Source organism: Lucilia cuprina, chromosome 4, assembly GCF_022045245.1.
Source record: "Lucilia cuprina isolate Lc7/37 chromosome 4, ASM2204524v1, whole genome shotgun sequence".
In the NCBI taxonomy this organism is placed as follows: Eukaryota; Metazoa; Arthropoda; class Insecta; order Diptera; family Calliphoridae; genus Lucilia; species Lucilia cuprina.
The window spans coordinates 41,091,384-41,116,048 of NC_060952.1; the positions used below are offsets into that span (position 1 = coordinate 41,091,384).

A 24,665-nucleotide genomic window follows, 5' to 3' on the forward strand; every position below is an offset into this window, starting at 1 on the left:
AAAGCTGTAGAACCATGTTCTGTACTAACCATAATGACCTTCATGAATTTTATAATTAAAGGGCCTAATTTGATCCTAGCCCCTATAAAAAGCCCCTTCAAAATTAGACTTAAATGTCAAAAATTTTATTCAACAATAAATGGCTTAAGTATATCAAAGGCAAGTTATAATTCAACTAAAACACTTTTTTATTTTTAAGTTTTTGTTAATTTTTCATATTACACTTAAAGCTGTCTTCTTCTTTTTTATAAAATAGGCATTGTTTTGATAACAAACTGTGACGTTTTCTGTTGTTTTGTATGGCAACACTGCGAACTTGTACTCAAAAACATCAAATGCAATTAACATTAGATTAAATTTATTTTTAGATTAACTAATCTAATTATTAATTGGCATTTGATTGCCAACTCAAAAACCCGAACCCAAAAATAAATGCATCCGTATTTAGTTCAATAAAAGACATGTTTATTGTTTTTATTCCTTTTTAATTTCATTTAATAATTCTTTTACTTAAAAGTATCTTTCATTTTAATTTATTACATAAAATCTATTACTTGTTTATTTCTTTGTTTTTTAGTTATTTTAATAAACTATGAATGTTATTAGTGTTAACATGATAATATTTAAATATATATGAGCTAAATATATATATAGAGTTTTCATTATTTATTTCTTTTTCAAATTTTTAACTATAAACTAATAATTTAAAAAATAATTCAAATATTACTAAATATTTAGTTATTTTTCTTCTTATAATTCGTTTTCTTTCTAAATACAACAAAAAAATTTACTACTTTCCTTAAACATGAATTTACCTAAACAGTAAATATTAAATAAGTTTGATTTTATTTCAATTGTTTTTCTTTTCACTAATTTTATATAGGCAGATATTTGTTGTGAATTTTGTTTATTAATTTCTGTTTTTTTATGATAATAATTAATAAATATTTTATTTAAATGTTTTCTTTGTTAATAAATTGTATGGTATTTATTCTTTTTGTTGTATATAGATAGATATTTTTTTAATTTCAAAGTATTTTTCTATTAATTTAAATTCAATTTTTGGAAATTCAGATTTTTCAGAAGCTTTAATAACAAATTGAAGATATTGATTTGTTTATAAATAATTTGTTATTAAAACTAATGAAACATCTTATTTTCATTGTTTTTAAAGAGTTTTTAATTTTTTTTTAAATAACAGTAAGTATAATAAGTTTATTTATTGAGATTTGTTTTAAGGTTTTTGTGTATTCAAATATTGTTCCGTTTGCAATTATTGTAAATATGTGTTGATTTTTCTTCGTTTTTTTTTATTTTCAATATGTTTGTAGTAAAGTGAAAAATATTAGAAGGTGGTTTGTAAAAAGTTTAAGGAATGAAAAAATGTTTTTATTTAGCATGAAGAATATGCGTTTAGTAAGTAAGATTAAGATTTTGTTGATTTAAATTTAGTTTCTTTTTTTTTTGTGAAACCGGTTGGAAGAAAAACTATTGCCTTAAAGTTGTAATAGAGAAATCATAAAACTTAATATAATTTAAATGCCTTTTGGTAGGATACAAATTGAAACATAATTTTATATTTTTTTAGTTTTCTTAACTCATAAAATATTAAAAATAAATTAAATTAAATTTCAAAAATTATTATTTAAAAACTTATTTAATAAAATATGTATAAAATTTATTTAAGGATAAAAAGTAGTTGTTTTTTTTTTAATTTTTTGGTTGCCTTTTAAGTTATTCCATTAATATTTCATTTGGCACACGTTTATAACAAATTTTGAAACAATATGTTTCAGTTTGTTTAATTTCAAACATTTTTTTAAATATTTATTTTAATAATTTATTTATTATGTATATGATCAACTGCATCTGTATGATTGTCAGTTTTTGGTTGTTGTTTTTGTTTTTGTTGCTGTATTTAGGGAGTGGAAGAAGGTTTACGTTTTGGTGTAAGATTTTATTTGTGTATTATAATAATTTAATCTGCCATAGCATCCAGCTCATAGGCATTTAAAAAAGTCATTGAAGTCCAGCGATACGTTTTTGTTGCGGATCATACAATAATTTCCATGCGATTAGCTTTTCTAGTAACTTTTGGAGGTCCTTGTGCTAAATTCGACATGCCACCATATTTAAAATTGAAAATAACCGTTTGTTGTCCAAAATTTGCTTCAAATCTAGTAATTAAAAAAATCGTTTTAATATTGTCCATTGAAGGTGAATCTATAGATGAATAATTTGGGATTAAATTCAAGTTAATCCTCGAAAGTTGTTTTAGAGTTTTGCTGATAAAAGTAATCTTCAGTATTTGGTTAAACCTAGTTTAATATATGTTTTGTGTTTTCCAGTAAACAGTAACGTTAGGCTAATTAAACTTAAGTTATAAGTGAAAAAACACAATTAACAAAAATAATAAAATTGAATTGAATTGAATTGAATTCTTTATTGAGACTTTTTTCTTTTTTTTTAACAACATTCGAAAGGTTAATATTAACCATATGATAATTAACAGATGATTCTTAGAACTATATCCGTCTTGTTCTAGTACACGGTAATTGAATAAGCAACTTGCTAAAAATATAATTGACGATTATTCTAAAGTATATGTATAGTGAGTATTTTCAATGCTTGCTCACGGCATTTAAGTTAACAAACAGAGCCAAAGTCTGTACAAACAAAAACATAACATCAAATAAATAACACTTAAAACTATATAACAAAACGAAATGTCAAAAGCATTCTCGGAATGACAATAATGGGTGAAAAACATGAAGTAAACATTCGCACCGATAATAAACAAGGTATGTATATTAATATAAAAAACATAAACAAATGAATATGTTAAACCTCCAATCCTGGGGCAAAAATTTAAGTATGAAATGTCCAACTAGCAGTTGTCGTCAAACAGTCTTCTCAAGTGAATATCACATATAAATCAAGTATTATAAGCCTAAGTATGTATAATATATATATTAAATAAATGTATTCCTCAATATTAGTATCACAGTCGGGATTCAGCTAGCCCCTATGGGAGCCTGGTGCGGTTCTGAGGAAAAATTGCGAGTGAGAGATGGCATCGTGGTCAAGGTTAACAATGCCAATGGGAGACAGATAAGTAGAATTGTTCCAATCACTATATCTTTCACTTTCAAAAATCTCAATCATTAGGTGATTATCATGGAACTCAAGGTGCTCTACAAAACGTTTTTGTAATGTTAGTGCGTAAGTACACAGCGGAGTTATATCCGAGTTTTCGTAGATATATGAGTTGGAGAACCGTCTAGTTGGGTTCCGGAAATTCTTACCGAGACATTTTCTCAATATGGACCTCTCAAAGATTTCCAGATCTTTCGCTACCACAGGAGAGATGGTGAACCAAATGGGGAAAGCATATGTGAGTACTGGTCTAATCGCGACTTTATACAATAGTAATTTGGTCCTCTGGGGGAGAAATTTGCTGTGCATTACCCTTGAAAATATTCCCGTGATTTTCTTTGCTTTTGCCAAAAGGTATCTGCTATGATTATTAAATTTCATTAATTTGTTAAAGTGAACTCCAAGATATTTAATGGACGGTTTGAAGGGGATCTCCGAATTGCCGAGGCTGAGAGAGAGATTTTTACTTTGTGGTACGACCTGGCGATGACATTTTCCTGAGGCGTTTCTAATGCAAATTGCCTCGGATTTTGAAGTATTTATACGGATTCCCCATTTATTATAATAGTCATTGATGATGTGGAGATGTGCCGTGGCCTCTGTTAATGCCCGCAGTGGAAACTCGTTATGTGAATATATCATGCAGTCATCAGCGTACAATATTGCCTTTGAACCGGCCATGGTATGTGGGAAGTCATAAAGGAATATATTAAATAACAGAGGTGCCAGGACGCTTCCCTGGGGTACCCCACTTTTAACATTACCGAAGCACGAGGACGAGTTATTTATCCCAACGTAAAATTCGCGATCCATGAAATAATTTGCCAAAAGTTCCACTAGGAAAGGATCAACGCCTAAGTCAGCTAATTTGTATAGAATCCCCTTATGGCAAGCTGAATCAAATGCTTTTTCAATGTCCAGGGAAATTGCTACAGTAGATCGCTTCTCCCTTAAGTTTTTAGTGACATCGGTGTGGAGTTTTAGTAAAGCATGTTGTGTAGAATGTTGCCGCCTAAATCCAAATTGAAAAGGGGGCAGAGGACAGAAAGCAAATTCATTTTCTATTTTTTTCTTTAAGATATGCTCAAAAATTTTACCAACATTCGATAATAATGAGATGGGTCTGAATTCCTCAATCCGAGTGCTGTTGTTTTTCTTTTCAATTGGAATGATTTTAGAGGTTTTCCACGCTTTAGGAAAGTAGCAATTGTTCAGACAATTGTTAAACATACATGACAAGAGCCTCAAAGAGCTGTCTGGTAATTTTTTTATTAAAAAGTTTGGTATGTTGTCAACGCCATGAGATTTTTTGTTGTTAATACAGTTTATAATTTGTTTAATTTCAGAAGGATTTGTGAAATGATAACTGTCGTCGTTTCGAATAGAGCCGAAGGAAATATCAAACGAATAAATATGTCGGGGGCAATCCGCAATGTATGATGAAACTCGCTCAGAGAGGTCGGAAACGGGACACACAGGTAAGTTTTCACTGTATACATCTGAGTAATAAGAACGAAATGCTTCGCTTATCTCAGAATCATTAGAGATGGTAGTATCGTTGACGATGATTTGCGAACAGAAGCCAGATTTTCCCTTTCCCACCATATTATAAATCTCCCTAAACGCTGATGGGCCGGGCTTTATATTCTCCAACTTGTTGCTGAATATTTGCGCATGGTTCATATTAATTAGATCTTTCAGGATTATCCTTAAAAGGCCAATTTGTTTTGAAAGGATGTTATACTCAACGCTAGCCCGGTTGCCAGTTCGATGGTATATTTTTTTAAGCTCTTTTTGCCACTGGTGTTTCACGCGGAGCATTTTCTTAATATTTTCAGGTAATGGTGTTTTATTACGTCTTAGTTCAATTTTTTCTGAATGTCTACTGGCAGCTGAATTAAGAATATAGTTAAATTCATTAATAAGAACATCTATTTCGTTGTTGCTAAGATTTCTGTTTTCAGGAGGTGTAATAGAGTTCATGGCAATATCTATGTCACGCCTAAAGTTGTTCCAGTTCGTCTTTTTATATGAGGTATGAAAACGTGCAGGATTTAATATAAACTCCGTATTCTCTAATCTCAATTCCAATTTTAAGGGGAAATGGTCCGAGAAAGTTGGCAAACTAGTAATCCTAAAGTTTGGAACCTCTCTGTTTACAAAATGTGCACTCAGAAGAAAGTGGTCCAGAAACGAGTCTCCATTGGGGTAAGACGGCCTAATATCACAAAGTCGGGTAACTTCTAATGTGTGGTCTTGAAGCCAATTGTACAAAGTTTTTCCATTCATATTTTCAGAGTGATCACCCCAGGATGTGTTCTTGGCGTTGAAATCACCCCCGAGAATCAGACCATCGAAACGGCTTGCTGTCTCCAGAATCACGTTCAGTCCGCCAGTCAAGGATTCGCGAGATAGATTTGTAGGAATATAAACGGACCCAATTAGAATTGTCTCGAGTCGGCTGTTCTTATTGATCTTAATTTGAATAAAATTAGTTTGAAATTGGTTGATATCAATAAATACTTTTTCAAATGAAATGTTATTTTTCAATAATATTGCCACTCCGACAGGAGAATTGTCTAGGAAAACATTGTAGCCATCTAGGGATATGCGCCTGTTTGTCCTGATGTGGCACTCTTGGATAAAAGCCACGTCAATTTTATTATATTTTAGAGTATTTAAAAGTTCAATTTGTCGAGTTCTGTCAATCATAGACCGTACATTAAATGTCATATAATTAAGATGTCTATGGAACATTTTTTATTTTATTGTAAAGACGTAAGAATTCGATCTTAGCGTCTGTCTTTGACATTGCTCGGTATTCTTTAAGGAATTTTTCAATTTCTTGTTCAATGGTAAGTTCTTCCGGTACCATAAAGTAATTAGCCAGTTTAAGAAATTCGTCGACGATCGATGTTTTCACGCTGTTCTTATCCTTGTGAAAGAGGTTAGCAAAGGATTTACCCGGAGAGATAAATGAATTTGCCATGTTTCTCACATTGTTCTTGGCAATCTCCTTTTCCTCCTGAGATTTTCTCATTCTTTGTCGTTTCATTTCAACATATTTCTTATAGGCGCTGCATCCTCTCCAGTTAGCCGGGTGGCCAACTTCACCACAATTCACACATGCTGGTTGAGTGCCATCTTGATTTACTCTCAGGCAGTTGCCAGGCTCGTGATCTTGATCGCATTTGACGCATTTAAATGCAGCGTTACAATTCTTCGCGATGTGCCCCCAGTGCTGGCATCTACGACATTGGATTTCCTTTTGTTTATTCTTAGGTTTCTCCCACGATATGATCTGACTCGCGACGCTTTTGATATGCTTAATATCATCAATATTCCTTCCGGGATGAAGGGTAACAAGAAACAGGCCAGTCTCATAGTGATTTTTCATTGAGTGAGGAGTAGAGAATTTAGAAACCCTCTCCACAATCCCAGGAATCCTCCCGTCAAGATTTTCTTTAATTTCCTCAGCTGAGGTTCTAAAATCAAGGCCACGAAGAACAAGCGATATCTGCTTCAATTCCTTTGGGGTAAAGGAATATGAGTTGATTTTCTTCTCCCTTAGTATTGCCATCATCTCCGAATGCACAGCTGCATCCGAGAAATAAATTTTGCTCTTGCGGCGATTCACATTCTTTATCTTAAAATGAATTTTCGGTGTCCTTGCTTCCAATTGGGCTGCCAGAGCCTTTATGTTCTGGTCGAAAAGGAAAATCGGTGGGCAAAACTTTCTCTTGGCCTCTGTGGGGCAGTCAGTCGTGGTGGCCTCATTGGTGTGATTCTTGGCATTGTACCCATGTTTGGAGAATCCGTTCTTCTCATTGCCCGATTCTATAAAATCCAAATCACCCAATATGGAGAACCTATTCTGGTTATCAGCATCAAAAGATGTCACGTCAACGTTACCTGATGAATCATCATGCCTCATCCTCTTCCCCGTAGGGGAAGGACATTGTGCGCCATCATCCATGGCCTCCTCTTCCGTCATCCCAGACAATCCGAGATTCCACGCAATAAATAATAAAATTCGCCAATAATATTGCAAAAAAGTGATACAAAAAACCTTCCCGCCTTGAATTGAACAATAATAAAATAATTGTTCAATTCACAATCGATGTTGTAGCGATGTATGCTTTGTATGTTAGCAGCTGCAACAAGAGTCATAACAATGTTGTTGGTATTTTCTATGCAAAAGTTCTATACAACTCTTACGACAATTTTTCATATGTTTTTCGAATGTCGTAAGAAAATTCAGTGTTGTCAATTGTTTATTTCAGCATATAAATAAAAATTCAATCGATTTTGGCATAAAAAACGATAAAGTGGTAACACAGAAATTACAAACAGCTGTTTACCAAAACAAAAATAAAATTTTATTAAAAACTATTTATTAGTTTAAAATGTGGAATAATGAAAATAATAGAATTTTAAATAAAAATGAAATTAATTTGGTTTATTTTGCTCGTTTAATTAGTTTAATATTCATTGTTTTTTTTTTTACTTTTGACATTGTTTTGATACTTTTTTTATTCTGAACAGAAACTTATGACTTGCTACAAAAATCTGTTCACAGTCACTGTTACTACACTTTAGTAGATACAATATACAACTTGATTGTGAATTGAGCAAATGATTTCGGAAGAAAAAAACTTATTATTTGAAGTAAATTTTAATTTTCTGATTTGTTTTATTTATTATTGTTTTAAATGTTTATTTAACATTTTTCCAAAATTTTACATTTTACAAAAGTATTGTTTGCAAATAACAGCTGTTCATTGTTTATGTTTTTGAGTGAAAAGTTGGTAATACTAACAAAGTTAACTGAGCTTAAATCTAAAACTGAAAAACACAATCATCGGTTAAAGTCCGCCTAATAAAATAATGATTTCGGAAGAACAAAAACTTAATATTTGAAGTAAATTTTAATTTTCTGATTTGTTTTATTTATTATAGTTTTAAATGTTTATTTAACATTTTTCCAAAATATTTCATTCATTGTTTATGTTTTTGAGTAAAAAGTTGGCAATACTAATCGGTTAAAGTCCGCTAAATTTGTTCCGAGTTTAATCTAACAGCTAGTTAAGCATAGTTTAACTGAATAGTTAGAAACCCGCACTCAGTTAATTATTTTCGTTTGCAAGTTTAAGCGTCCAATGGAGGTGGTTTAAACTTGAACAAGAAATAGAAAAGTGTAAACAGCTGATGCAAAACAAATTAACACAGTTTTTATAAAAATAAAAAGTAAAATCTTCTAATACTTGATCAGTACACATTGTGAAGACTACACTCTTCTTCTTTTTTATAAAACATGCATTATTTTTGTTAAATAAACAGTGAAGTTTTCTCTTGTTTCCTAAGGCAACTCTGAGAAATTTTAACTTATACTCAAAAACATCAAGGGGAACTAACATCGGATTAAATTTATTTTTAGATTAACTAATCTTATAATTTTCAATTGATTGCCGTCTCAAAACCCCCACTAAATATAAAAGTCTTTTATCTTTCAACAAAAGCTTTTCTAAACGAAATTTTCTTTGTCTAACTTGCAACATACTTACTCTGTACTTATGTGTATTTCCGGAGGTTTTCCAGTAGCATTTTGTATAACTAAAAACATTTTCGTAACGATTTCGATAACATGAGCTGTTTGAAATACAAAATCTCCCTTTTTACGTCCAAATTCAGACTAAAATGAAAAGAAAAAGATAATTCAAAAACAATTTTTTTTTTTAAATTATTTACTTACAGCTTTAACATGAAACACGGCAATATCATCAAGATAAGGACTTAAAGACATGCGATAAATTTCAGCAGCCGGTACACGATATTTAATTTGTAAAGTTCTTTGATCCAAAAGCAATAAAGATGAAGTTGATAAAACTAATAAAATAGGCACAATCTGAAAAACAAACAAAAGTAACTTTAAGTTCTCAATGAATTTGTTTTATCAATCGTTTTTTACCTTTCCACTCGATCGGGTAATTTTATTGATAATATCAGCAAATACAACATATTGATCATTTGTTTCCACACACATTTTCTTCCACTGTTGATTGTGTCTTAAACGTACATAATCTCCAATAAATGGATGAGGCACACTGAAAAAGTAAAATTTTTTTAAATTACATTTTTATGTTGCTAAATAAACGTTTACCTTCTGGGATAGGATGCTTTACGATCTTTAAATATTATACTGGCGGTAACTTTTTCACGCATACGATTCCTAGATGTTTGATCAAATGAATTGCGATATATATAACATTTCCAACGATGATAAATGGCACGTAGCAGCCGCGATGTTTCGTTTAAGAATTTTGGTGCTGTAGGCCAATCCATTGATAGCGGACTCAAAGTATTTGGTGGTAATCTTAGCGGTATGGTTAGGAAATATTGACGTATTTTCCAGCGTAAATAATAACGTGATATAACATCTACAGCCCATTTAATTTGTCGTTTATAACGCATATTACGATATTCTTCACGGGCCTACAATATAGAACAGACAAGTTAAATTGTAAGTTAAAAACAACAAAAGCAATATTTACTTTAAGTCTAATTTAACAAATTGGTTTCTAATATTTATAAAAGCTACATTTATTTTTATGAACATTAATTAAAGCAGCCATTAGCATTTTTAAAAGAAGTATTAAATAATACATGTGTTTTATATATATAAAGCATGCTTACTATACGATAAAGGCTCCATAAATGTCTGCGTCCAGTAAAGGGAATACCAAACCGGCATTCCTAAATAAAAATTATATTAACAAAATTAAAAAACAAAACAACAACATGCAAATAACAACAATTTACGATTTGCAAAAAAATTTACAAACTTTATATTTATTCCAGATGAAGATTTAAAATTTCTTTGGATTTATTCAAAAGATCGATTTAAACAACTTAAATTTCTCATGGTTTATGAAAATTATTTTGGTACTAAAGTGTTATACATAGAAAAATTGTTAAACAAAACCTTGTTTATAGAAAAAATGTTATACCTAATCTTACAAGTAAAAAATATTGTTTTATACAAAGTTTTCAAAACAAAATCTGTCATACACAAAGTTTTTTATCTAATTTTTTTGAAAAAAAACTGTTATACTTAAAATTTTCGATAGAACATAATTTTATACACAAAGATTTCAGTAAGTAAAGTCTTGCATAAAGATGCATATCTACTCAGAAATCAGAAGGTACATTGTGATTCTCTGGCTTTTAATATGAAAAAGCTGTTATACACAAAGTTTTCTATACAATTTTTTCTTTATAGAAAACTGTTATATTTAAAGTTTTCGATAGAACATACTGTTATATACAAAGATTTCAGTAAGAAAAGCCTTTTATACAAAGTTTTGCACAATTAAAAAAAACACAGTTTTCCTAATAAAAAGTGTTATACAACGTTTTTTCCATACTGTTAAATACAACATTGTCTATATATGCTGAAGAAAAAGAACTATTATACAGAAATTTCTAAAAGAAAACACTCAAAGTTTTCTCCACAAAAGTCTTTGATACTTCAGTTTGTTTTTATATAAAACCTGTTTCAAAATTTACATTTATAAACAATTTATATAGCAGTTATCACTTAAAATTTTCAATAGAAAAACTGTTTTACAACATTTTACTAAAATGTTATGCCGAGGCCGACCATATAATGCCCTACACCTGTTACAAAAAGTAAAATGTGATTTAGTTTTCATAATAAAACTTTAAAGGACGGGTTTCTTACTACTCAGTTAAACTATGTTTAACTTGCTGTTAGATTAAACTCGGAACAAATTTAGGCGGACTTTAACCGATTATTGTGTTTTTCAGGATCAATTAACTTTGTTAGTATTGCCAACTTTTCAGTCAAAAACATAAACAATGGACAGCTGTTTTTTACAAATATCACTTTTGTAAAATGTAAAATAAATAACCATTTGAAACAATAATAATATAGATATAAGAAATCAGAAAATTACTATTTGCTTACATTATTAAGGGCGGGTTTTTCAGTTATGGATTTAAGTTAACTTTGCTATTATTGCCAACTTTTCACTCAAGAACATAAACAATGAACAGCTGTTTTTTGCAAATAATACTTTTGTAAAATTAAATTTTTTTTAAATAACATTTTGGAATAAGCAGTAATAAAAAAACAAAACAAATCAGAAAATTGCAATTTACTTAAAATATTAAGTTTTTGTTCTTCCGAAATCATTGATATATTGTTTTTGTTAATTGTATTTTCTCACTTATAACTTAAGTTTAATTGGCCAATAATACTCAGTTAAACTATGATAATAATAAAGTTACCAGAGACAGAAAATAATTATTATCTATGAAATTTTTGCTTAAAAAAATCAGTATGAAAGAATCTTCATAGAAATGTTTTGAATGTACCAAAATATTTCCAGAACCTTTTTTAAATGATTTCTTCAATAAACTTTTTTTCTTGATTTTTATAATAAAAATTTAAAATAAAAATTATTTTTGATTTTTATTCTATTTATTTCAATAAAAAATTATTTATGATTTTTTAATAATATTCACTTAGTAATTTTTATTTATTCAAACAAAAAATAGAAATCAATCAATGATTTTTATTTTTCTAAACTAAGAATAAAAATCACCTAGGGAGTTTTAATTTTCCAATTTTCGAATCTAATTTCTGCAAATTTGTTCAATTATATCAATGGTAAAGAAATTTTATCAATTTTCTATTAATCTCTGTTTAAACCCGATAATTTTTACTGTCTTTTAAAGGTAAATATCGCATAATGAGTTTTATAACTAATTTCAAAAATTAAAAATCATTGTCTGATTTTTATTTGTGCCTTATGGTTTAAAAATTATTTGTGTTTTTTATTATTGATTTTTGTTTGAAAAAATTCTCAGTAATTTTTACGAAAAATATAAAAAATACAAATCAAAAGCAATTTGTATTTTCAGAGAAATGAAATACAAACAAAATTAAATTTTTAATTTAAATTTTTTTAAATAAAAATGATAACAATTATTGTCTCTGAAAGTTACTGTTTACTGTTTTATATATGTTACACAAAACATATATAAAACTAGGTTTAAACAATGAATGTAGAACAAAACATATATTAAACCAGGTTTAAACAAAGAATGAAGATGATCTTTATCAGAAAAACCGCCCTGAGTCGAATAAGCTATGTCCGTCCGTCTGGCTGGCTGTCATGTAAACCTTGTACGCAATGTACAGCTCGTAATTTTCAAGATAATTAAATGAAATTTGGCTCAAGGACAAAGCCTATTGAAAATGTATAAAATCGATCCATTTTTTTGGCTAGCTCCCATAGAACCCTACCCCCGAAAAGGGCCTTTACGCTCATAATTAAGTAAAATGTTCTATAATGTCAACAAAAGTCGGCTAAACTTAGTTTTATAGAACATTAAATGACATTAGCGATTTTTAATGATCGGGCCTCATTTCATCCTAGCCCCCATACAAAATCCCTTCAGAAAATGTTAAAAAACAAATCAAATGCTTTATTTTTTAAAATATTCCCATTTTCAACATACTGACTGGTGTATGGTCGGCTATGACCGACTACACATTTATACTTGTTTTTCTCAGTCTATCATATAAAAAAATATTTTCTTGTCTTTCAGCCGGAACTTTAATCCGAGTGGAAGAACAGCTATTGTTTTAGATATTGCTCGAGACACTTTCAATAGAAAATTCCAAGGGCAAAGACTTTAAATGTTTCAGGAGAACTTTTTCGTAAATGCTTTTAACGAAAATAAATACATTTTTTCGTAGCAAAATTATTCCGCGAAATTAAAGAAACTTTCTGTTCGTCAAAATATTTAATTACTTTCTGAAATGTTAACCTTCAACTGGAATGTTTGTTTTATTTCGTATATTAAAAAACATGCAAAACCCCAACATACAAATAATTAGAAACTTAAATCATCTTACCCTCCAGGTTCGCCATGCACTTGATATCACAATTTGACTTTCACGCATGCGCAAAAATAAACGTCTCTCCTTGTACATACGAAATGTGGTCTGTATCAAAACGGCCAATTCATTCATGCGTGCACGACGAAATTGTTCCAGTTCATAAACCGTACGAGGACTGCGTACAAAAACGTTTTTTGTGCCAATTGTAAATTCAGCTGATGGCAGTGGAAGATTACGTATAATGACAGCGATACCCTCAACACAAGTGCCACCGAGATAATGAGGCCAGGTCGTATTGTTTAGGAGTTTATAGCGCAAAAAGAATTTGGCATGAGACATATGAAAACAATGCCCTTGACGACACAAATTGACCAGTGGCATCAGAGACATGTAGCGAACTTGATGTTGTACTAAAGCCATATCGAAACTTTTCGGCTGGCGGCATTCGTTGGGCTTTATACAGAATACATAATGCGAACGTCTTGGCTTAACTATGGCGAGTAAAGTTTGTAATTGAGTGCGTATATTGGAACTTAAAGTGGTGGGTTTTTTAGTGGCCTGTCTTCGTGGATTCCCTTCGGGAAAAAGACTTTGTACGAGTGGCAGTTTACTTTGATATAAAGCTGAACTTATATATTTTGGCAGCATATCGGAGTTCTTCTCCAGAAAACGTTGTACCGAATACTGAACGACATTCGCATAGTGACGTATACGAAATGACATGGAATTCGGCTGTGAAATCATAAAATTCGGATGACCAGCACAACACTGTTGTATGCGCAGCAGTAGAGCTTCATTGGTGGTTAGATGTGGTTCGTTAATTAAACTTAATATACCATAGTTCGGTTTATCAATTAGTTCACATATTGATTCATTATCAAAATAATCTATACGCGACCACTCAAGACCCTCGCGCGCGTACAGCTCCTGTTCAACCCTGAGCACGTTGTGTACAAAATTTTGATGGATTTTTTCGGCACTATAGTTGATAGCGAACTGTTCGAACGAGTTATTATCCATTAATTCAAAACCATAAAAATCTAATAAAGCTAAATTCTTTTCACGTTGTGTTGATTTAAGGCTCTCATTGATTTTATTCACCAGCCAAGTGAAGAGTCGTCCATAGAGTGTACGACACAAGGTGTTGCGGACAATAGATGCTTGACGAGCATCTAGTTCGCAACCTATAAGAGAAAATTAAAAAAAGGGGCCCATTGATTAGTATTCTATTGAATACAAATGTTAATCAATGATGTATTTTCACTTACCCACATCTTCCTGTGTACTATTTGAGCAGCTTGCTCTTGTAAGGCAATTAGTTAAAATTTGAGCTTCCAAATTAAGTAAATGAGCAGTTTCTTGTACTTCTGCAAAAATAAATGGTAAAAAAATTTCTAAAAATATATTCTCCTTTCTCCTTAAACAAATGCAACACTTACCGTAAATATTTGATATTTGACAACCTTCAGTGCCATCTATATTTGTAACCGGTACAAAAATAAAATTACCTAATTTAAGGACAACAGCTATAACACGAAAAATGGCATTTATTTCATCACATGATAGACCAAGAACCTCTAAAGATTTCTATAAAAAGAAGTTTATATTTTGTTTATAACAATTACAATAAAATTTTGTTTAACAATTATAAAACTAACCTTTGTATAATGGAAATTAGTGCGATCTTCTTCAATGGCAGTTGTATTTTTCAAAATTTCATATTTTTCCACATTACGATATAATTTTAAGGACTCTGTTATGAAATTTTATGTTTTATTATTATAATTTAAATTATAAATTTTATATTTTCTACTTACTTAACAATTGCAAGTCACCACCCAATAACAATTGATAAAATATATGAAAATTTCTTTCTCCTATTGCGGTATTTGTTACACGAGTCTATAATTGTGGATTTAAATAAAACAATTATTATTAAATAAAATAAAAACGAATGGACAGTAAATTTAAAGTAATTATTGTAAAAATCTTTTCATTTATAAATTTTTAGAATTCTTTGAATTAACAAACCTTTTCCAACATATCTAAATGAATCAGACATGAAAAGTAAAAAAAATGTTTAAAATTTATCAAACTTTTGCAAAAAAAAATCGATTGTAATATAGATTTAATATCGAATTTTGTTTTGTAGTAAATAGATTTAGAATGATTTCATTAAATAGTCTACATAAGAAACTATTAAAAAGTCTAGATTATATAGTCTGGACTATGGATTGGTCTATAGTCAGGTGTATAGTCTTGGTTATAGATGTCAATAGTGTACACTACAGATGAGTCTATAGTTTGAAATGTAGATTTGTCTGAACTGTAAACTACAGAATAATCTCTGTCTGTCTATTTAAAGTCTGGACTATAGATTAGTGTGGTATGGACTACAGATTAGTGAGGCGATTAATTTTACTTCTGAAATAAAACTTTATAGTTCGAACAATAAATTAACCTAAACTGTAGATTAGTGTCTAGTACTTAGACTAGTCCACAGTATGGACTACAGATTATAATATAATTTTAACTAAAGATTAGACTATACTGTAAATTACAGATATGTCTATAGTCTGGATTACTGATCAATATAGTCTAGATTAGGTTAGGTTATGTCCACTTCGAACCATAAAGTCCATTGTGATTTCCTTCAAGAAGTGAAGATTCAAAAACAAAGAAGCCAAAACACTACCACAGCACAAGAATGAAAATACAGATAAATAAATAAATAAAATCCGTGCACCCCTATAAAGCCTAGTTAAAGAAGTTACTTATTCCCTTGACAAAACCTAGTAGACTTCGAGGATTAAGTCCCGCAATTTCCCCTAGTTCGCCATGGGACATATTCCCTAGCCATTTCAGCCTGAGGTTTTGTATCCTAGGACATTGGCAAATAATATGCTCGATCGTCTCTACTTCCTCCTAATCTTCGCATAACCTGCAAAAGTCCGGTACACTACTGTACCACTTACTTAAAAAAAGTTTTAACTGTGTCTGTCTAGTCCTACAAGTATTTTGGTAGCACCCATATCAAGTTTTGGCCGTAGGCCCTTTGATATTTTGCAATGCAATCTACTATTCCAGGACTGGTTAATGTATCTCGTATTCTTTCGAATATCAACCTATTATAGTGACAAATGGGTGGTTTTACCATCCTTTCCCTGTCATCTATATCTAGCTAACTAGTTAGTCCGCAACCTCATTACCGTGTACATTACAGTGCCCTGGCACCCAACACAAACTAATGAAAAACTTTCTCATAATGTCCCTAAGGGCATTTCTACAATATCCAACTAAGTGCGAGTGTACTGTTTGACAATCCAATGCTCTAAGAGCAGCTTGACTATCAACATAAATTGTCAGTTTTGTCGCTTTCCAGATCGCTAGGATCTCTGCTTGGAAGACACTACATTCGTTAGGGAGTCTGTATGACCGTTTTATTTTGATGTCAGCGATATAGTCAACGGCACCCGTTGGACCCGTCTGTGAAAACTGCACACCCACCAAACAGTCTATCGGATACAAGCCAATCATACTAATATATACAATTTATTAGTATTAAAAATGGACTATATTTTGTCTTAAGTTAGACTCTAAATAAGTATATATTACGCACTGTAAACATTTACAAATTCAAACAAATAACATAAACTTACAATGTGTAATATGAACACCAATAGGATCTCCTTTAAAATCAATTTCAATATCAAATAATTTTCCCTGTAATTAAAAAACAAATATAATAAAATTAATCTTTAAACGCATATCATAATAACAAAAACTTACATAACGACTCGAATTATTATTCTTATGAGTTGCTGCATTACCCATGGCCTCGAGGAACACATCTGCATATGATACACACTCCCTTAATCTTTTTGAAGGACTTTTGTATTTTCTTGTTGACGATGATGAAGATGGAGATTTTTGTGCAGATGTTTGATTCAATTTATGTGCATCATAAAGAGAAATGCGTTGCATGGAACCCATTAGTGAGAGACGCTCATCACGTGTATAACTTTCGGTTGAGGTTTGACGCACAAGATTCGAACAACTGCCACGTTGTAGTTGTACAGAGGGATAAGCAGATAAACTACGACTTCCGGAGGGTTTTTGAAAACCGAAATCTGGTTCATCTCTATCGAAACTTTGCGCTCTTGTACATTTACTATGACCACATTGTCGACAACCTCCGGCGTTGGAACCTGTCAGATATTTCGGCGAAGCACTTCGAGCATATGAAGATGAAGAAGTCGTTGATAATGTTGATTTTAAGGGAGTGGCAGTATTGCAGGGTACTTGCGTTGATTGATGATGTTTAAAACATGATTTTGTAGGATGTGGCGATAGGTTTAATGCCGATGCTGTACCCTGTTGCGCTTGACTGTAGTGAACCGATGCAGCTGTGGTGTATGAACTATCAATAGTTGTTATATTCTCACTACTTTTGTGATGTGAAAAATCAAACTCAACCATTTTTTCTCGCACATTTGAACATTTAGCCTGACGCTCTGTACTATCTGCCCGTGAACGATGCTGCAATGCTATGTCACATCTTCGTGCTGTCGGACCTGGTGAAGGCGACTGTCGTCGTTGCATTGACAAGCTAGTAGTGGTACTAGCCGTAGCTGAAGAATTTTTGCAAAGCATATAATTCGGCGATGGACCGACAGAACAAGAGCTAGAGGTACGACGATGTTTGTGGCTGGCAACCACTGAACAACCGCTAGCAACAGCTGCGCCGGCTGTTGAACTGGCAGTAGTTTGTTTTCGTTGAGAGCTTGTTGATTCTTTCGATCTTTCTTGTATGTGTGTTAAGAAATTTACAATCATTTTAAAAGATTCTGTTTTACCAGAACCACTCTCACCTGGGGCGTTAAAAAAGGAATTAAAGAAAAATTAGAAATGTTTTAAGTTTTCTGTGAACTTCTTGACAAACCTGTTAATAAAATACACTGGTCTTCACTTTGATCCTTAAGGGATTGAAAGGCCAGATTTGACAAACCATATCTGTTGAAAAGATTAATTAAATTTGTATTAATATGAATGTGAATAAGATTATATTTTTCCAACTTACATATGTGGCGGCAATTGAAAAATACCCTTACTGCCATAATTGCGTATTAATTCCAACGAATGTTCTGATATGTGATGATATGGATTTACTGCAACGACTGAGGTGCCAATGTAGGTCTAAAATTTTAAAAAGATACAAGATAAATTAAATTAATTAAATCAATTTAAAATTCCTTCGAAATACTTACATAAATATGATCACGTTTATATCGCTGATGTATATTATTAATGAAACTATCTTCAGAAAGATTTTCCAATAATACCGAATCCCACGTACCGATTTCTTGTTCCATTATTAAAAACAATAGCTGCTACTATTGGCCAAAAGTAACATAAAATATTTCTACGAAAAGTAAATAAATACAAATGTTCATCACTGGTTTTTAATAATAACAAATTTAAAAGTTTTAATTTGAAACTAATAATGAATGTAAGTTTACAAGATCAAACCACAAATTCAATATATTCTTAGTTACAACTGAAATTGAATAAAAAGTTTAATATTCTAATCGATCACCAAAAGGAATTAAACTTTTTGATATCTTTATAAATAAAAAAAAATTAATTATCTACTACACTGTTATTATTTTAAAATAATTAAAATAAAATATTTCACATGCCGCCATATAAACATTAGTCAAGTACTAGTAGCTTGACAAGGAGATAAAATAGCTGTAACTTATCGCTGATTGAAAAATTATCGATTTTATGTGTGTGAAGGTATGTGCAAAAAACATACCAATGAAAATTTATTCAAAAAATCGTTTACAACAAATGGATAATAGTTTACACATATTTCCCTCAATAATAAAAAATACCATAATCTTAGGAACAATAAAAATTGTAAAAGAAAAATTAGTTTTTCTCCAAAATTGTTACAGGTCAATAATTACATGATGATGTAGACCAGTCAGCTCAAAAAAAAAACACTTTTGCATAATATGTACCTTATTTTCTTTTGAGAAAATTATAGAATTATTAAGATAAATTTATATCTTTCACATAAATTATTAGCAACTGTATGAATATTTAACATTTGTATATAAATTCTTTAGAAACTTTAATAGAAAATTAATATAAAAAAATCAACTTAACAAACAATATTAGAAAAACACAGTTTTTTCTTGTAATAATTCTGCTTCTTATTACTAAATGACATTTGCCAATCTAAATAAATTGTTAACCCGGAATTCAAACACTGAACATACTACAGGTAAATGTTATGTCATTAACAGCTGTTGATGTAAAGTTTTTTTTCTTCCTTCACATTAACGTATTAACGCAAAAATGTCAGCTTTACAAAAAGTTAGTGGTTTATTTAATTAAAACTAAAAAATAATTAATTAAGTTCTAATATTTTTCCAGTTGACTCCATTATTGCTGACAGAGACGGTGGCCAACAGCAAATATGCCATCGCAGCCATACACACTACGGCTAGTTGTGCTAAAACTCAATCTGGCCGCTATCGCATAACCACAAAACGCGACAAACCCTTAACTTATGAAATGGCCAATCCTCCCCATTATATAGCACATCGTAAATCCTGGAATTCATGGAATACTTGTAGGTTTACTAAAATATCATTAAAGCAAAACACTACTAAAACATTAATATATATTTTTTATTACAGCCACCATGCTAGATGGTTTGCGTCCTTCTCAAACTGCCATTGAAGACGTGTTCATACGCAAATTCATTACCGGCACTTGGCACTCTTTAGTCTGCTCCGAGGTCATTATAAAACGTCAACATAATACCATACGCATAGCTGCTATTGTTAGACAAGCGATAAGTGCTCGTAAAATGTACTTCCTTATTGGTTATACCGAGGAACTGTTATCATATTGGTTACAGTGTCCCGTAACACTTGAATTGCAAACAGTACAAGATAAAAAAGATGTTGTTTTCAAATATATTTAAGTGAATCGTTAATAAATTAAATTTTTAAATCTACGGCTAGTGTACGGTTATTTTCTCACTGTGTTGATTGCTATTCTGCCATGTTTTTATAGCCTTATTTACGATTAGCGCATCGGGATCCTTAATCTAAAGCAGAGGAAATTTTAAATATGTATATATTTTTATATATGTTCATCCATATAAAGAACATACCTGTTCTACTAGAGTTTTGAATTCCTGACGAGTGTTGCATTTTAAGGCCTTTTCACTTAAAGCTTTGGCCAACTCTAAAAATATGAAAACCACTATCTTTTTGGAACCACCGCATATCTTGTCCCAAACACGAACTAAACTCGATTCATTGATAACACCAGCAAAACAAGTGACATACCACCTGTCCAAAAGATCATTTGAACTAAAAACTGACAAATTGTCTAAATGGCTAAATAAAACGAAAAGAGATGTCTAATAATGGAATATAAGTTTTCAACCATTTCCTCTTACCTGCATAATTGACCATCTTCCTTCTTCAACAAATTTTGAGTTAACTCTTTAAGTTTACCACACTCCTGTTGTATTTCCCGCGTACAGGCGTAAAATTCTTTAGCCAGCCAATATGTCTCAACATCATCATCGAATAATTGCAATAAAACCTTAACAATTTCGATAAAATTTTGATCAATTTCCATTTTATCGCTATTGTTGTGGGCATGCAGCAAACGATTCTGCTCCAGCTGCCACATACTCAGGAGAACTTTACATTTAGGCGTACTTTGATTTACATACTGCATTATGGTCACAGCTCTGAGGAGATCATCGTAGACGGCCTTACGTTGTTCCATTATGTATTCAGTAGAGTTTTTGTGTAGTGGCATGACGCCCAATATAATATTCCACAACAGACTACGATGAGTGGTGGGTACGGTGTAGCTTAAGCAAAATTGTTTTAGTTTCACATGATTGCGTACATTATCTTGCAGCAATTTATTTAAGGATTTCTTTTCTTCTACACTGTGGCAGCCAACTTTTTCATAATAAGAAGAACGAAAATTTCTTTCGTCGGTGGTCATATTTCCCTTTTAATTTTGTTGTTTTTGTAAATGACAAAAGGTAAACAATAAGTAAAGTGATGCCGGATGGGTAAGTTTCAGAAAATACTGGTATTTTAAACAAATGCTACTACGGCAGCACTGTTTCGAATTGCCAACACACAGGATATATGTATTCAATTTAATTCGTTTAATTAAAAATCAAAAATTATTTTATTTCAAAATAAAAAACAGAAACAGGTTTAAGTTTTTTTCACTTTTCTGGTTCCTTAATAAATGGTCTTCGGTAGGTTAATGCTCTAGTCTGGTAGACCGGAGGTAATGGGTTCGATTCCCACCTGGGGCACTGATTAAGGAGCGCACAACAGGACCGATAGAGGCCTTGGTATATTTCTTCGCATTTGATATAGATATATGTACATCCTCCTTTTAAACTAAGATTTAATTCCATTTTGTTCCTATTGCACTTTGTTCTGGAACGACTTATTTGCTTAAAATTTTGGAAATGAAAAACGTTCAAAATTTATGTATTTTTTTACATTTAACTATTTATTTACAATCATCCATAGTTGCTTTCATTTGCATTTGTTGTTTTAATTACATTACACATTTACATTTGTTTTTTTATTTATTTTAAACATTTTGCTACGTAAAAATTTGTGGAGATGCAATATCACTGGAAAATTGGAATTTTTGTATTACATTTTCGTTTTTTTAAATATATTCTTTTGTTTTGATTAAAAGGAAAGAAATAAATATTATAAACCAATTAAATAAATAAACCATAACATATAGAATAGGAAATACTAGGAAAATACCATCAATTTAAATCAAAACAAAATTGACTTTTACAATATTAAAGTTAATCTTTGTTATTCTTTTTTAATTTGTTGTAATTAAAAGTTCATGTCTTTTCTCTCTCAAAGAAGTTTTTGTGGAGTTTTGAAGACTGTTGGCCGGCTTTCTTCTACACTTAGGTGAAACTGCAAAAACGGGCCTAAATATTTACAAACTAGTAAAAACGTTTGCGCGCATTTTTTTCCTTGAAATAGGAAATAGCAAAAATGGCCACAGCCACGGCAGCCAACATTCCAAATAATAAAATGAAAAAGATTTTAGTATTAGACATGCCCGGTTTGGGATCATCCTTATGTTCACGTGGTGCTTCAAAGGTTTTGGCATTTGGTATGATGTTGGCGCGAGCCATAATTTGTTCAGGCTTTTAGTTATTATAAATATAAACAAAGTTATTAAATTATTAATTTAAATAAAGAAAAACATGTATATCTTACCGTAACATTTGTATCTAAATCGTAAAATTTAAAACCCAAAATATCATGATTATCCGAAAGATCTCCAGTAGTGGCTGATAGACCAAAGAAATAGCCAGTGGGTAGTTCAACATTGTTAACTACAAAACAATTTTTCCATTCACCACGATTTTCTAGATCTGTTGACACCGACAAAATGTCATTTTCATAACGTATGGCCACATGTGTATCATAGTTAACATTACGGAAACGTACTTCACAGCCGGCTAATTGGGTATGAGTACCATCGCGATCATGATCATAACTCCAAGTGCCATTATTTACCATAGCACTGAGATAAGGATGTTGATGCTAAAACAAAATGTTTTTGTACTAAATTTTACAAAGAAATAAAAAGTTATTATATTTACATTATGTGGACCATTGTGATTACTGTAGGTATCCAAAATCACCGCTAAACCTGAGAAATGATCTTTACTGCCGAAAACTGGTCCAGCTTGCATACGATCTTTGGTATACCAAATGGCAAAACCATCACCAAACAATTCACTACCCTTGCCGTGAACTTTAAAGGTGACATGTAACTCCCAGTTTTTAGTTAAACAAGGCTAAACAAAATAAATTTTCATTCACCGTAAACTACATGCATATTGCAACACAATACTCACTGAATAATTCCATAAAGCACCACTTTTTGATTGTAAATCTGGTGTCAGTCTTATATAGTTGCTGGTCACAACTGTATGACCTATGAAATCCCAATTTGGCAAGTTAACACCAACACCTAAAATCAAAGGTAAATAATATTATACCATTTATCTTATAATCATTTTTCATTGGCTGCTTCTGCAGCTGCTGACTCACCCTGAAAGGGCCGCACTAAGGAGTGCTCCCGTTTCATATATTCATTTGTGCTAACTGCACATTCTGCCACCAGCATTCCAAACAACATTAAAAGCGTTGTTTTCGCAGTTTCTCTCAACACCATTTTGCGTATTAAGTTTTTTTTTTTGTATTTCTACAGCAGCTTTTACACTTGATAAAAATTATTACTATATTAAATTTTCTGCGGGTTTTTAAAATGTTCCTAAAATTCGAGAAAGTTAATAAATTAGTCGGCTTTTCGTTTTTATCTTTGTTGCTTCTTGCTTCTATATGCTTTAATAATTGCGAATGACAGTAATAAAAATATTAAGAAAACAATACCAATGTTGCCAGACTGGGGTTCTGTAGTTGAAACAAAAAGGTCGACTTTTCGACACTACGATTTTTAAAAAGTCGATTATTGTTTCATACCCGTTAAAGAGCACTTCACACGATTACACTTTGGGTATGTAAATTCTAATGAAAAAGTAAAAGTAAATTCAATCCGTATAACAAAAAAGAGAATAGAAGTCGTATGCCTTTATTTTTTGTGTTTACACGATTGATATAAAGCAATAACAAAGTATGATAGAAACAGCGGTTTCACCTTTTTTGTATGTGTTTACATAAAAATACATCGCTGATCTAATGTGACCTGCATGTTTTTAATAATCTTAAAAAATTATGAGAGCCATACGACTGTCAAATTTCCCACCCGTATACTCTCTCACTGTGTGATGGTTCATTACATATTGCGTTTAGACGATCCAATCCGTACTCTTCTACACAAAATTTTGACAGATCATATTATTTGTGTGATCGTGTAAAACCGTCTTTAATAGACTTCACGTACGTAACAGCTAATTGCGATTTCACAAATCACACAAAGAGAGCGAGATACGAATAAAAATTAAGAGCCTTTCGACAGACCACATTTTTGCGCATTATAACAATCCTGTTTTTATTTTTTTTTAGCGAAATACAACTTTGATACATATGAAAAATCAGAAATTTTTCAAAAACTTAAAAATACAGTCGGTATATCATAAGAATCAGAAGTATGATTTTTTGACAAGTATTTATATTCAGTATTGTAGTCTGAAAATACCTTAAGAAGTAAAAGTTCATGCTTAAAGGCTCAGTTAGTTTGAATGTTCCGTAACGTTTCCGCTTTTTCACGTTCCCTTGACTTATTAAGAGTAGTTGGTTTCTACGTAAGAAGGTGGCAAAGGTTCACACAGGGAAACTTTTGATTTTGTGTGTGAGAAAGAGAAGAGAGACACAAAAATCAAAAGTTTCCCTGTGTAAACCGGCTCGTAGATGCTTTTTTAAGAATAACCCTCTGGGACTGACGTGGTAGTCTGACAGACACTAAAAAATCAGAAAATTTACATTATTCAATTTTAGTGATTAAC

The 24,665-nt window shown here is 31.3% G+C and overlaps 4 protein-coding genes across 6 annotated transcripts; 1 reads left to right on the forward strand and 3 right to left on the reverse strand.

Moving 5' to 3' along the window:
• Positions 1–456: 456 nt before the first annotated feature.
• On the reverse strand, positions 457–19,564 carry LOC111678249 (unconventional myosin-Ib). 3 transcript variants are annotated; one of them, XM_046947754.1, is made up of 18 exons: positions 19,114–19,564; positions 18,355–18,509; positions 18,168–18,283; positions 18,030–18,100; positions 16,877–17,958; positions 16,747–16,810; positions 15,119–15,132; positions 14,905–14,989; positions 14,746–14,840; positions 14,527–14,674; positions 14,356–14,454; positions 13,103–14,271; positions 9,850–9,909; positions 9,317–9,648; positions 9,125–9,260; positions 8,909–9,061; positions 8,721–8,848; positions 457–2,177 (listed from the first exon to the last, which is right to left on the reverse strand). In XM_046947754.1, the coding sequence occupies exons 2-18, from the start codon at positions 18,457–18,459 to the stop codon at positions 2,054–2,056; spliced, it is 3,981 nt and encodes a 1,326-aa protein (XP_046803710.1). In that variant the 5' UTR covers positions 18,460–18,509; positions 19,114–19,564; the 3' UTR covers positions 457–2,053. The 3 variants fall into 3 exon arrangements, 2 of the variants coding, with proteins under 2 accessions (XP_046803710.1, XP_046803711.1); XM_046947755.1 differs by lacking the exon at positions 9,850–9,909 and having other exon boundaries at positions 659–2,177; XR_006940457.1 differs by lacking the exons at positions 457–2,177; positions 8,721–8,848; positions 8,909–9,061; ... (4 more) ...; positions 14,356–14,454; positions 15,119–15,132 and having other exon boundaries at positions 14,627–14,674.
• LOC111678260 (28S ribosomal protein S24, mitochondrial) lies at positions 19,372–20,120 on the forward strand. The gene is made up of 3 exons (XM_023439547.2): positions 19,372–19,471; positions 19,532–19,730; positions 19,798–20,120. Exons 1-3 carry the CDS (start codon positions 19,454–19,456, stop codon positions 20,085–20,087), a joined length of 507 nt encoding a protein of 168 aa, XP_023295315.2. The 5' UTR covers positions 19,372–19,453; the 3' UTR covers positions 20,088–20,120.
• Positions 20,066–21,169, reverse strand: LOC111678259 (TBC1 domain family member 7). Its single transcript, XM_023439546.2, has 3 exons — positions 20,571–21,169; positions 20,280–20,508; positions 20,066–20,213 (listed from the first exon to the last, which is right to left on the reverse strand). The coding sequence occupies exons 1-3, from the start codon at positions 21,134–21,136 to the stop codon at positions 20,124–20,126; spliced, it is 885 nt and encodes a 294-aa protein (XP_023295314.1). The 5' UTR covers positions 21,137–21,169; the 3' UTR covers positions 20,066–20,123.
• A 586-nt stretch (positions 21,170–21,755) lies between these two features.
• Positions 21,756–23,548, reverse strand: LOC111678265 (vesicular integral-membrane protein VIP36). Its single transcript, XM_023439552.2, has 5 exons — positions 23,251–23,548; positions 23,055–23,170; positions 22,797–22,994; positions 22,408–22,737; positions 21,756–22,334 (listed from the first exon to the last, which is right to left on the reverse strand). Exons 1-5 carry the CDS (start codon positions 23,372–23,374, stop codon positions 22,128–22,130), a joined length of 975 nt encoding a protein of 324 aa, XP_023295320.2. The 5' UTR covers positions 23,375–23,548; the 3' UTR covers positions 21,756–22,127.
• Between the last annotated feature and the right edge of the window lie 1,117 nt (positions 23,549–24,665).